General features: G+C 44.1%; 1 protein-coding gene across 1 annotated transcript; it reads right to left on the minus strand.

Moving 5' to 3' along the window:
* Positions 1-1,216: 1,216 nt before the first annotated feature.
* Positions 1,217-4,390, minus strand: LOC119302433 (cytochrome P450 90A4-like). Its single transcript, XM_037579473.1, has 7 exons — positions 3,566-4,390; positions 3,187-3,465; positions 2,429-2,515; positions 2,220-2,298; positions 1,990-2,096; positions 1,718-1,854; positions 1,217-1,588 (listed from the first exon to the last, which is right to left on the minus strand). The coding sequence occupies exons 1-7, from the start codon at positions 4,274-4,276 to the stop codon at positions 1,489-1,491; spliced, it is 1,500 nt and encodes a 499-aa protein (XP_037435370.1). The 5' UTR covers positions 4,277-4,390; the 3' UTR covers positions 1,217-1,488.
* Positions 4,391-14,397: the final 10,007 nt, after the last annotated feature.

The raw sequence follows: 14,397 nt of genomic DNA on the forward strand, positions 1-14,397 counted from the left end.
AAAAAGGTTGCGCTTTATCAATCTCTTTCCAACGGCGTATAATTTGAATCATTCCGACCAGCGGTTTATAAAATTTCGCGAAAAACGGTTGCTGCCTCTCGTCGTCAGCTGCACGATTTTCAAAATTAACTAAAAACCGTAAGGAATCTTAAAACCATTTTAACATATGAAAGTTGCGCCTCGTCCGTAGCTTTCCAACGGCTTATCATACACCTCGTTTCGACAAACGGTTCAAAAATTGAAGCAAAAACAGTACGAAATTTGCAAAAGTAATTGAAAAACAGAATTCCGCAATTTAATAAATTTAAAACTGCTCTTAAACCATAACGAATTAGAGAAAGTAATAGATATGAAAAAGATGCACCTCGACAATATCTTTTCAACGGTGTATCATTTGCTTTATTCCGATAAGTGGTTTTGAAAAAAACACGAAAAACACTCACTGTCATTCGTCATGGGCCACATCATTTTCAAAACTGCTCTTAAACTATGCGGAATCTCAAAAAGTGTTCAACATAGCGAAGTTAGCGCCTAATCCATGCTTCTCAACGGTATATTACACGCCTCATTCTGACAAATGGTTAAAAAATTAGAGCAAAAAAGGTATCAAAAAACACAGCGTGTAGTTTTTTGCAACGAGAAATTCACTCGCGTGAGTACTGCAGTACATTTGATTCAAACAATGACGTGCACTTGTGTTGAGCATACAGTTCGAAAGTGTTATCAGAATAGTTATTCTACTAATATTAGCAGAATAGACCGGCATTGTTAGTGATACTCTTATGTGCAGCCCACAGGTGATCATACCTCAGATTTGACGCTTTAGTACCTTATTATTATTAATACAGATTATTTTTTCAGCGGAAGGTGATGTTTATTTTTTCAGTGAAAGGCGATTGTCAATTTTGAATCTTGTTAGTGAGTGTGGTGCAAGTGTGCGTGTAATCGGTGTTTCTAAAAGCGACTGCCGAGTAAACAGAAAAAATCAACCATGCTGTTCGGATGTGCTTGTGCGTACGTGTGTAATAAATGAATAAATTGTGTACTAAGAACAGTTCATTCCGAAACAAGCACTATGGGCAGTCAGTGATAAGCATAAGCTGACAGAGACATGTTTGACAAGGATCGATACCTCAAGAGTGTTTTAGGAGGAGACGGCCGTATCCTCTCGTTTCTTAGCAACGCATCTTGCTGATAATAGTACGACGCATCTTGCTGATAATAGTACGACGCATCCTCATAAGTTTGGGATATATCCAAATAGGGAACGCGACAAAATGTCACTTGTAACCGGTACACACCAACTGTTCAGGCCACACATTTTACAAGCAGCACAACTTTGCTGTTGTGTAAATACCAGGTTACAAATGATACACACAAAGGAACAAAAGTAGACTACTAGCTATTTTACCCGATTTCCTTTCTCTTCCTTCATCTATGTTTAATTTCGCTTTCAAGATAGAGCAGCCCAAGACCAATGTGAGGTCGTCAAACAGACTCCGATCGCCGCCTGAGATTGATCGGATATCCTTTGAGGGTTCGAGTGGTGGGGAAGAAGACGAGCCTATCTTCCTCAGCCGCTTCCCAGCTGCCAAATTTATGCACAAAGAAGAAATCAAAGCGGCATCTTAGTTTGGAATTTCAATTGCAGAACATCTAGATCGTATAGCCACAAACAATGTAGAAACTCGAACTGAAGATGGAGATGATGGATTACCTAAAGCGCAGTACAAGATGATGGAGGAAAACAGAGATGACAACCCGAGCGAGCTCGTAGCCAGGGCACAACCGAGGTCCACCGCCAAAGGGAGTAAATAAGTTGGCCCCTACCTCGTTCTGAAGTTTGTTGTTGCTCTGCACCAGCAACAAAGTTAGTACAGTACATGGTACCACAAAATAGTACCCTTATGCAGGCATTTACTTTACTTTTCTACTAGCATAAGCCAAGATATAACAGAATACGTTGACCAACAGCACCGTAAAGGGTACCTGCCATCTCCATGGATCAAACGTCCGGGCATTCTCATAGTGTTCATTGTTGAGGTGCACAGCTCGGAACGAAGCAAATATTTTGCAGCCCTTCGGGATAGTGTAACCTAATAGAATGATGAATAAAAACAAATGTTACACACACTAGGGAGTATTCCTGATCAAAAGGTTTTGAATACTTAAGTGTGGATTTACTTTTTCGACAAAGAAGTGTGGATTTACTGAAGTACCTTTAAAATGAATATCAGTGTTTGCTCGCCTGAATACCCCACCGATTATGTTAGCCACACGAAGTGTCTCATTGATCACCTGTGAAAGTGGCATTCTTTATTATGATGTGAAAAATCCCAGTGAGCTTAGATGTTATTGTCAACAAATGCGGCGGTATGTATGATATGTGGATCAACTTTAAGAAATATGGGGGCATTGGAATCATTACACTTTGGGTGAAGGTCATTGACTTGTAATCGACCCACTCTAGGGGTTGATTTTCACCTTTCATCTTTGTCATATTTTCATGCTCTTCCTGTAAAATCAGCAAGACATTTCATATTAACGAATCAGCAAGACATCTGCATTAATTGCACCTATATCGACACAGAATATCAATAGAAGCAACGATATAAAAGCATATGTATAAGTTTACTGAAAACAACATCGGCTGAAAAGAGGTTCACATATTCAATCTAACTACGGTTCCTGGCTTTGTGGTAAGGATTCTCAGTTTTTGCTTATGTTGATAAATTTAGTCTAGTACGAGTAAACAAAAGAAGAAAAAGAGCAAACATGCTTTTGGAAGAAGTCGGTAGGATTTGTGTTCATAGCAGATCCATTCTTCTTAGGTTACAAGCAGATAAAAGAATCAGTCAATATCACCCGTGTCTGAAACCAAGATGCTAACAGATCGCTACAAACGTAAACAATAGTCTTTTAGTTAACAAACTACTATCTGAATTAACAAAACTGTACTTGCCGGCACAGCAAATTTTCTCTTGGACAAGAGCAAACAATAGCCTCTGCATCAGTTGATGCACACAGCGAAAAGGTTTACCTAACCTAACTCCCAATTATAATAAGATATTATGAAATCGGTTGACCAATCCTAGCTAGTGTCCGACCTTATTTGACAGTACGCACTACCACACGTGCACAAGAATTGACAATTTACCAAACAAATCCTCATGATTCATTCCATACCTTGAGCTGTGCCAGCGCCGCCGGCGTCTCGGTGAGGAACTTGACGGCCACCGTCATGAGGACGGAGGTGGTCTCGTACCCAGCAACAAGCAGGGACAGGCAGAAGTCCACCATCTCCTCCTCCGAGAAGCTCCCACCCTCCGCCTCAAGAAGCTCCTCCACCATGTCCTTCTTCTCCCTCTTTCCGTCCATCTCCTCCTTGACCCCATTCTCCTCTCCTCTCTCCTCCATCCTCTTCCTTATCACCTCCCTCAACGCTCCGGCCACCTTCTTCCTCGACTAGAGCAAATTTGATAATAGAATATAAATCAGTTACGGAACGCAATGTCCATACGAAGGGGAAGGGGAAGGGGAAGGGCTGAGGCAAAAGGGTAAACACCTTGAGGGCCTGGCCGTAGGTGGTGAAGGGGAGGAATGAGGCGAAAGGGAAGGGGATGGAGAAGAAGCCATCGATGAGCTTGACGTATTCGCGGCGGAGGCTCTCGGTCCATGGCCCGGGCTCGATGCTGACGAGCTGCTTGACGGTGAGGTTGAAGGTGATCTTCTTTGCCTCGTCGAGGAGACGCACGGTGGCGGTGGGCTCCCACTGGCGCATGGTGGCGAGCACGAGGCGCTCGATGTGCGCGAGCAGGGGCTGCGAGGCGGGGCGCCCGAGGCGGGTGAGGGTGAGCGAGTGGAGGCGCTTGTGGGCGGTGCCCCGTTTGAGGAGCAGGGAGTGCGCGCCGAGGAGCGTGGTGATGGAGGAAGGGTAGCTGCAGCTCACGGCGCGGCCCTCGGCGGCGAGGAGGAGGCGGTTGAAGGCCGGGTCGGCGGAGAAGACGGTGCGCTCGCCGAAGATGTGGGTGGTGAAGACGCCCCCGTGCCGCGCCACGCGCTCGTCAATGAAGGGCTCCGGGTTGGGCGTCTTGTATGCAGAGATCAGCCGCAGCGTCTCGCCGATCAGGGGCAGCCCCGTGCTGCCCGGCGGGAGCCGCGGTCTCTGCTTCCGGACCCCGACCGCGCACGCCACAAGGAACCATCTGCATACCAACGCGGCGAAGACGACGATGGCAACGGCGGCGGCGGCGAGCTGGAGCGCGCCGGCGTCCATAGCTCGCCGTGGCGGTGTGCGTTTTGGCTTTTGGTTGGGTGGGGGAGTGAGATTGGTGACTCTGCGAGAGGCAGAGGAGAGGAGGGATGTTTGGGGGGGCTTCGCTTTTCTAGGTGGGTTTAAATAAAAAGTTTGGAGACGAGAGCTTGAGAAAAGGCGTCGAGTGTTAATTAATGGATAGAAAGAGTGTGTGCTCTGGTCCAAAAGGGAATGTGTGTGCACTGTGGCCATGTTGCTGGGGACAAAGGATGTGCTAGAAAGATTTTGTTGTAAAAACAAATGAAATGCTATTTATTTATTTTTCAAATCTTTATTTAATGTCCGGATCCTTCTTGTGAATCTCAGCTACTCCCTCCATTCATTGTTTCTATCTCCACCGCTTAAAAACCTCTATCTCTATCTCTGCCGCTTGAAAATCTATATCTCTATCTCAATCTCTATTACTTTAAAAAAATTACTCCCTCCGTCCATAAATATTTGTCTTTTTAAAGATTTCAAATGAACTACAATATATGGATGTATATAGACATATTTTAGAGTATAGATTCACTTATTTTGCTCCGTATGTAATCACTTGTTGAAATCTTTATAAAGACAATATCTAGGAACGGAGGGAGTATAAGATTTTATCCAAATCGGTACGTTCTCAAAATCACATCTTACATTAACTCAATGAAATCAAATCAAATTGTATCTTTCAAAAATCTCAACTAAATCAAAAACATATTTACTTTCCCTATGCATACCCATATCAAATTAAATCTCACCAAAATATCAACAAATCAAAACTATCCTTACATTCTGCTACCTATATTCATATGAAATTAAATCTCACCAAAATATCAACCAAATCAAAACTATCCCTACATTCTACTACCTATATTCAAATCAAATTAAAACTTACCAAATCTAGAATATGGTGGATGCAAGGGATCTGTCGAATATAATTAGTGTTGAGCCACTAGAATATTATGCGTCCGTTGCAACGCACAGACAATTAGATAGTATATTATAAGTATTATAAGATGTTTAGGCTATTTGAATATGAACTACATATTGACTGAAATGAATGAACAAACACTAAATACATTTTTATATATTCGATTTAGAAAAGTTAAAACATCTTATAATAGTGAACCGAGAGAGTACATATGAAATTGTGATCCATGTTGGCGTGACTCTAGCGGATTTCTCGGATTGGTATTTGTCAACAAAAATTTAGGCTGGTCATAGTGGTTAGTAACTTGGACTAGTAATATTTTGATACGTCTTCAATGTATTTATAATTTTTTTTTGTTCCATGCTGTTATATTATTAATCTTGAATGTTTTATATATATTTACAAGTAATTATAGAACATTTTTTGAGACTAGCCTATTAACTTAGTGCCCAGTGTCAGTTGTTGTTTTTTCCCTGTTTTTGGTTTTCAGAATATGAGTATCAAACGAAGTGCAAATGTCCCGAAACTTTTTGGTGATTCTTTTCTGGACATAAGAGACCATGGAAGCTTCGGGAGGGGACGAGCAGATGGAGCAGTGGACCACGAGGCACCAGGGCGCGCCTTGGTGGCTTGTGGGGCCCATGTGGCTCCCGTTTGACCTAACTCCGCCTCTATAAATTCTCTAAAATCTGGAAACCAACAGAGGAGTCCACGAAATACTTTTTCTCCGCCACAAGTTCCTGTTCTCGAGAGATCCCATCTGGAGGCCTTTTTCGGCACTCTGTCGGAGGGGGATTCGATCGCGGAGGGGCTCTACATGAACCTTGATGTCCTTTCAATGATGTGTGAGTAGTTTACCACAGACCTAAGAGTCCATAGTTAGTAGCTAGATGGCTTCTTCTATCTATTTGATCTTCAATACAATGTTCTCCTTGATGTTCTTGGAGTTCTATCTGATGTAATCACTTTTTGCGGTGCGTTTGTTGGGATCCGATGAATTGTGAGTTTATAATTAGATCTATCCATGAATATTATTTGAGTTTTCTCTAAACTCTTTTATGCATGATTACTATAGCTTCGTATTTCTCTTCGATCTATTGATTTGGCTTGGCCAACTAGATTGATTTATCTTGCAATGGGAGAGGTGCTTTGTAATGGGTTCGATCTTGCGGTGCTCAAACCCAGTGATAGAAGGGGGCATGACACGTATGTATCATTGCTATTAAGGGTAAAAAGATGGGGTTTATTCATAAGTGCGTTTATCTTGTCTACATCATGTCATCTTATTTAAGGCGTTACTCCGTTCTTTATGAACTTAATACTATAGATGCAGGCAGGAGTTGGTCTACTTGTCTCGAATATGATGCCTATATATGATCATTGCCTTGGATATCGTCATAATTATTTACTTTTCTATCAATTGCCCAACAGTACTTTGTTTACCCACCGTATTCTATTTTCAAGAGAGAAGCCTCTAGTGAAAACTATGACCCCCAGGTATACTTTCTTCATATATTAAAAATCCTAAAAATACCTTCCTGCAATTTTATTTTATTTATTTTATTATTTATTTTTGTTTGATCTATCTATCTATCACCATACATTTAATCTTACAAATAACCGCCAAGGGATTGGCAACCACTTGTTCGCGTTGGGTGCAAGGATTTGTTATTTCGCGTGCAGGTTCTGCTAACGAGTTGTTGTGTGATTCTCCTACTGGATTGATAATCTTGGTTTCATAATTGAGGGAAATACTCATCTCTACTGTACTACATCATCCCCTCCTCTTCGGGGAAAACTCAACATGGCTCACAAGTAGCACATGTTACTAGTCTAAGTTACTACTTTTATAATGGGTAGCTGTCAGTGATACAGGGAAGGGGGGTCACCTAGTTCTCTCGCATAAGCACGCTGTTTGGGCGGGGCAGTTGCTCGCGCAGAATTCATGTCCCCGATGGGAGCGGGCACCAGGTTTTCCAGCGATAAGACAAAGGTCACCTCGATGGACGGGTGTGCTAGGGTGCCCCGTTCAAGGGGTGCATTTGGGATCAGGTTGGGGCATCCGTGACTGGTCCTTGGGATCCCTGAGGACCTCCCGAAGGGCCAGTACAGAGTATGTGGTACTCCCCGGGCGCTCCAAGACACGACGTGCCCAAAGGTGGCACCCATACATGAGGTGCAATGTCGCCAGGCCATGGTGTGGCCGATGACGATGGGCAACATGCGAGCAACATGGGGCACACCCTTTCGTCATCAACAATGGATACCTACAATTCAAGTTGGCAGTGTCACGCAGATTCGAGGTAGAAGTCAACTACGACCCGGGGTATAAAAGAGGAGGAGCATTTGCAAAGAGGGGTCGCGAGAAATTGATATACGAAAAACAGTAAAAACATGAGTAGAGTATCACACCATCGTGGTGGCCTAAATTTGGGTAAATTGCTTGTCGTGTGTGTGGAGTTTGAACCCTTGGCCCAACAATGTAGAAGTTGCGACTTAGCTCTAATATCAACAATCACCGTTCAACATCTAGTGTGTCTGGTGAGGGCTTAAGGCTCCGGTCATCTCCGATGTGCATGTTGGCCCGTAAGAAGCATGCGCCGCGATAGCGATGCCCATCATAGTTAGATCCATCGACATCTGATCGTCCCCAAGCAAGCATGGCAATGGAAGGTTCCCCCATGCCATCTCCCATGGGACATCAGCACACGCCATCGAAGGACAGGGAGGACCCACACAGGAGGGTCTAGGCGGCGATCCCGACAACGTTCGATCCTAGGGTGGACTAGCAAGGCATCAGGAGCCAGAGCGAGATTGGTGACCAGTACACCGTCGCTTGGTCTTCGATGAGCCGGGCCTAGCATCAACCTTGCAGTTCATGCGCTCTTTCCTCCTGTGCCCCCCAGTGCCCTTGGAGGAAAACCCCCGCGTAGGGCCCTGGGTTTGAGAACTGGTGGAACTCGTGGAAGCGGATAGCCTCTAGTCTCACCCCCGGCGTCTCTCGTAGCGCCTTGCGACGCGGTTGCTATCGCTGCGCCGCCACACTCCCCTCATCACAACTGACCCTGAACTAAACCCAGGCGGAGGTGAGGGAGGCACCTTCTAAATCACGGTGCACGACGGCCACGTCCCACCGCGTGCACAGGGAGGACCCTCATGGTAATACCCTCATACGAGGAGGGTAAGAGGGCGCACGAGCGGCACACGACACCACCAGAGAGGTCACTACAAAACGTGCGCTATTTTGTGACGTTTCACTTGTGTCATGTAAAACCAACACTGGTACGCGTCAGTCCTATACAAACGGTTTTTAACCCCTTTCCGCGGTGACATTTGGAACCGTCACCAAGTGAGTGTGGGTGATAGGGGGTCCTTCCCACACGGCCTAGAAAGCATCGGGGATATGCCCTCCTGGCACACACGCTCGGCAAAATGAGGTCATGTGCGACCGGCGAGCGCTCAAATACGGAAATACGTACAGTAGAGCTAAAAATACAATTATACGGCAAAATTGCTTTCGGTCGCAAGTACATCCCACACAGTCGCTCCAAGGAAAACATTTTCGTTCACAGGTACATCACACACAATTTTTCCCGTTAAATCATTTGCGTTATTGAATGTATCACACACGGTCCATAGAAGAAACTGTGTGGCAAATGTTGTCCATCACACACAGTTTTTATGTGGTAAACATTTGCGCAAGGTGGCCTAACGCAAACAATTTTCAAGAGAAAGTCGTGTGTGATTGTTCATTGATCCAACACGATTTATTTCTAGAAACTGTGTATGTTGCCTGAGATCATCGCCCACGGTATTTTTTCAACAACCGTTTGCAATAGCAAAACCCAATTAGCGGACTAATTCGCCATTAGCAAGCTAATTGCCCTATTATTAATAATCCATTTATTAATCTAATTGACATTTATATTAAGCACGTAATATATTTCATTTCCATATTAAGAAAGTAGAATTTCATAATTTAAATACATCAGAGTACAACATGATATAGCTTCAGCACTCAGCTACCCCATTACACAACTACACCAGCACCAATTTTCACATGCAACATGTAGAACCTTTTGAAATTAGCATCATAGACGGTATATAGACAGATGCATCTCATCTGGAAAACTGCTGAAGCGGAAGGCGAATATTGAGCCTTCATTCATGTTGAAGATCTTTGCAATTTTAGGCCAGTGTATGTGGATGATTGACCGTCCGTCCTTCATCCTCTTCAGGAACACTTCAATATTGAACCGTGTGTGTTGTATGAAAACCTTCCTCGCCTCCTGACCATAGAGATGGGTTGAGAGGTAATCATCAGTGAACTGCTTTGGAAAGGCCTGAAAACAAGGATGTGCATAAATATCTTCTCTATATTGGAAATGGGGCAAAGGAATAAAAAAACCATCTTGTAGTGAACTGATGTCTTCTTCATTGTGCAGACAAAGATCTTATTGTTTTTTGTTGCTAATTTCTTTATCCTAACAATCTTTCTGAGTTTCTTGACTTGATTGATATTCATGGACAACTCATTTCCCCATATGCAAGAAGGGTCGAACAGTGGGTCAAAACCTCTGACAACAGGACCTACATGTGCAAAACCAAATTGTTAAAAACCAAAATATTAGAATGGTTCCTGCAATTGCATAATAATGTGCTATTAGACAACGGACCATGCACGCGCTAACCTTGATTGTAAACCTCAGTGCTTTCCATTGTTTCCCTGCAACACATATAAGGTAGTTAGTCATCAGGTTAAGTATTTACTACAGCCAAATTCAATTTATTCCTCACATGGTATACAATAACAGAATGCACCCACAACTATTTGAACATCGCATTGCAGAATTGAACCAAACAGTTAACTAAACACCACAACACAAATGAACCAAACATTAACTGACCACCACATTGCAGAATGTATAACCAAACCAAGCATGCCTGACAACTTGGAAATATAGAAATTGTATTCGTTTCTCATGTATTTTGTAAAGATAAATTCGATTTATTTCTCACATGGAAGACAATACAAAATTGCAGCCTGAAGAATTGAGCATCACATTTGCAGAATTGAACCAAACAGTTAAATGAAGACAACAACTAATTAAACAGTTAATAAGTGAGCACCACACTGCACGACATATAGAACATATACACTAGAGCAACAGATTGCATGGTAAAATTAGATAGCACAATTCACTAGAATTTGTGAAGGAAAGGCGGGAGCAGCACATGCAACGGGTAAACCGAGCATGCTTAACCGGCGTAGCTAGCAAATGGCAAGGTGCTCCTTCAAGATCTGGGGGTCAGCATGAATGGGAGCCACCACGACCTCATCCGCGCGTGCGGCCGCGATTTTCTTCTCCGTTACCAACTGCTCCTTGCGATCCTAGCTATAATGCATGCACCATGGCTTAAGGCCGTGCTTATTTCGTGGAGGGGACGGTGATTTGGGTGGAAGGTGTCACGCTCGTGCCGGTGGTCGGGGCATGTGGGATGTGGAAGGAGGAGGAGGATGGGGGTCAGGTGTGGATTACCTGCCTAGATAGACGAGGTCGAGCAGCATGAAGGAGGGTCGCCGACGAGGAGGCGGCGCTGTAAGCAAGGAGTGAAGGTTTCAACTTGGAAAGGAAGGCAAAAACAGGGGAAATGTGGCTTTTGGTAAGGGGGAGGGGGCGGGGAGGTAGATATTTCTGCAAAAGCCAAAATATTGGAATCGCTTCAGCGAAAAAACTGGCGCGCAAAGTGTCATCAGACACGGTCCCTTATTCAAAACTGTGTACGCTATGTGAACATCACAAATGGTTCTGATAGCTTAACCCATGTGTGATGAGTTTGAACGTCAAAAATTTTGGTTCGAATTTCCATGGTTACAGTAGTCATCCACGTCATTGCATAATTTGGGTACACAAAGGAGACTAACTTCTTAATCGAGCAAGTTCAACAATTAAATAGAGCTAGCTGACCTAAACATTACTCTAACAAATTAAATATCGGTGCTCTTAATTAAACAAAACAAAGAGTACTACTACGGCTGGTGCTCGTCAATCTCCGCTGCCTTCTCCACGTCCAACTCGCGCCCGACGGTCTCCTGGGGAAGGGGCTCCATGGCATCCATCGCACCATACTCGGCAAGCATCTCGCCATCCGCGTCCGCCATCTCTTTGGAAAAGGCCGCCACGAGCTATGTGTGGGCGAACATGATCAGGGCTTGGACAGGCTCCGACGTCGCAAGGTATGCAACAGAGGAACGAGCGGCTGCTCGAACGCTCTCGATGATTGCTAGCTCTTTGGCCGTGGGTTGCCGACCGTTGTTGGAGAAGCTTCGTTCGATTTGTGCGGTGACCGACAGGAGCTGGGCGTGGGCGGCCTCCATTAGGGCTAAGGCCACCGCTGCGGAACGGACAGCTGTTGTGCCGCTCTCAACAGTTGTTATCCCCGAGCCAGATGTTGCCGCCACCACCTGAGAAGCAACAGTGGCCGTTTGGGCTGCCATGGTCACCCGATCACAAATTGCGGCCGCGCTCATGCACCTTGTTAGCACGCGTATGGCGGCTGTGGTCGCGCTCTCGCCGGAGTGGGCCACGAAGTTGCCCTCACGACACGGGTCCACGTGCCCATCTTTCACCGATGATGATTGAACAGTGAAATGATATTTGGGGAGCAAGCCAGTGTGTTTGAGACGTCGGCTGTGGATTGTAGCCGACGCACCTTCTCACGTAAGCCATAGGCGTACTATACACCGACGATGCTCCAGGATATTTTGTGTTGCATCTCACATGGTTGGTGATAATAAACTGTGTGTGATCTACTTGATTTTTCATCTTGAAATGAATTACATAATGGGTCACAACGACAATGGACGGTGTTTGAATTGCTAGACCTTTTATCTGGAGTGAACATGAAACTATATGTGTGTCGTAAAAGAATTGGAATTATTCAGGGTTCGTAGAACATTTTATACATTAAATTGGTTTTCTAGCCATTTCAGGCGCACAATTCAAAGTTAAACTACGTGCACATGCTCTGGTGCACCAACATGGGTTGTAAAATCATATATGTGTCCATGGGTTTATGCTTATCTCCCATGCAAGAAATGGGAATGAAATTCGAACACCACGGCACCGTGGCTCTCCGGCAAACGTCGACGTACTTGCTTTTGTAATTCTAGTAAATCCAATATTCGTCCGAAATTCATGAAATTTGGCATGCTATCATGGAGCAGCATCAACATGCCGTGGTAAAATTTTTGTTCCATTTGAAGCAGGTTTGAGTATAAGCTTCTCATAAACCAGAGCTTCTCACACAACAAGTGTGATGGTTTAGATGAGGAACATTTCACCTTTCTGGACGAAACGATATCCATTGCCCCTTCTCGATTTCAATTTTTTTCTAGTGTCAACATAGAACAACAGGAGTGTTGTGTCATTTTTTGGGATTTTTCGGGGTTCGCTTGGACATTTTTATACATTAACTGAGTTTTCTGTGCATTCATGTGCATAATTCAAATTTAAACTACAGGCACATGCTCTAATGCATATAAATTAGTTGGAAATTCAAATCTATGTCCTTGGTTGCCTGCTTAGGTCCCATGCAAGAAATGGGAGTGAATGTCGAACACCCCGCCACCGTCACTCGGTCGCAAACATTGAGATACCTGGTTTTTAAATTCTAGTAAATCCAAAAGTCGTCTGAAATTTATGAAACTTGGCATGCTATCATGGAGTGGCATCAACATGCCATGGTAGATTTTTGTCCCATTTGGGGCAGGTTTGCGTATATGCTTCTCACAAACCAGAGCTTCTCACAACAAGCATGATTGTTTCGGTAAGGAACGCCCCACCTTTGGGGACGAAACGATATCCATTGCCTCTTATTGCTTCCAAAAAAATTCTCGTGTCAACATAGAAAAACAGGAGTGTTGTGTCAATTTTTGTGATTTTTCGTGGTTCATTTGGACATTTTCATGCATTAACTGAGTTTTTAATGCATTTATGTGCATAATTCAAATTTGAACTACATGCACATGCTCCAGTGCATATAAATTCGTTGAAAAATCAAATCCTTGTCCTTGGGTGCATGCTTAGGTCCCATGCAAGAAATGGGAATGAATTTCAAACACCAGGGCACCGTTCATTGCCGGCAAAACATTGAGATGCCTGGTTTTTAAATTCTAGTAAATCCAAAACTCGTCTAAAATTCATGAAACTTGGCATGCTACCATGGAGCGGCATCAACATGCCGTGGTAAACTTTGTGTCCCATTTGGGGCAGGTTTGGGTATATGCTTATCACAAACCAGAGCTTCTCACAACAAGCATGATGGTTTCGGTAGGGAATGTCCCACCTTTGGGGACAAAACGTTATCCATTGCGTCTTATTGCTTCCAAAAAGTTTCTCGTGTCAACATAGAACAACAGGAGTGTTGTGTCAATTTTTGTGATTTTTCAGGGTTCGTTTGGACTTTTTTATGCATTAACTGAGTTTTCAATGCATTTATGTGCATAATTCAAATTTGAACTACATGGACATGCTCCAATGCATATAAATTGGTTGAAAAATCAAATATGTGTCCTTGGGTGCATGCTTAGGTCCCATGCAAGAAATGGGAATGAATTTCAAACACCAGGGCACCGTTGATTGCTGGCAAAACATTGAGATGCTTGGTTTTAAAATTCTAGTAAATCCAGAACTCGTCTGAAATTCATGAAACTTGGCATGATATCATGGAATGGCACCCGACATGCTATGGTATTTTTCGCGTCCATTTTGAGAGAAGGCGCACTCGAATAATAACAACCAACAAAGGCATTTTGAAAAAAATAGCCGCCACTTTAATATCTCAAACATTTGTATAATTCAAACCGTGTGTGTTCTGTTAACCATTCACGTGACGCCATGTGTCTTGGTTTTAATGGTTGTAGGAGGTGCCGTGCGGACAGGTGCTTGACCTTGACCGAACGGGAGGCGTGCGAGCGTAGTCCGGTGTGCAGGCTGACCGAGAGGAGTGCAAGCTGTCCTCGAATGCGCAGGCTCACCGGGAAGCATGCGAGTTGTACGATGCGCAAGCTCACTGGGAAGCGAGCCATTTGACTTCCATGGCCGCCCGCCTTCCTCTCCATGTGTGTGCCCCCCTCAGCGGCATGGGGCACTACCGTCGAATGCTACCTCTCAGCACC

This window comes from Triticum dicoccoides, chromosome 5A, assembly GCF_002162155.2.
Source record: "Triticum dicoccoides isolate Atlit2015 ecotype Zavitan chromosome 5A, WEW_v2.0, whole genome shotgun sequence".
Taxonomy (NCBI): domain Eukaryota; kingdom Viridiplantae; phylum Streptophyta; class Magnoliopsida; order Poales; family Poaceae; genus Triticum; species Triticum dicoccoides.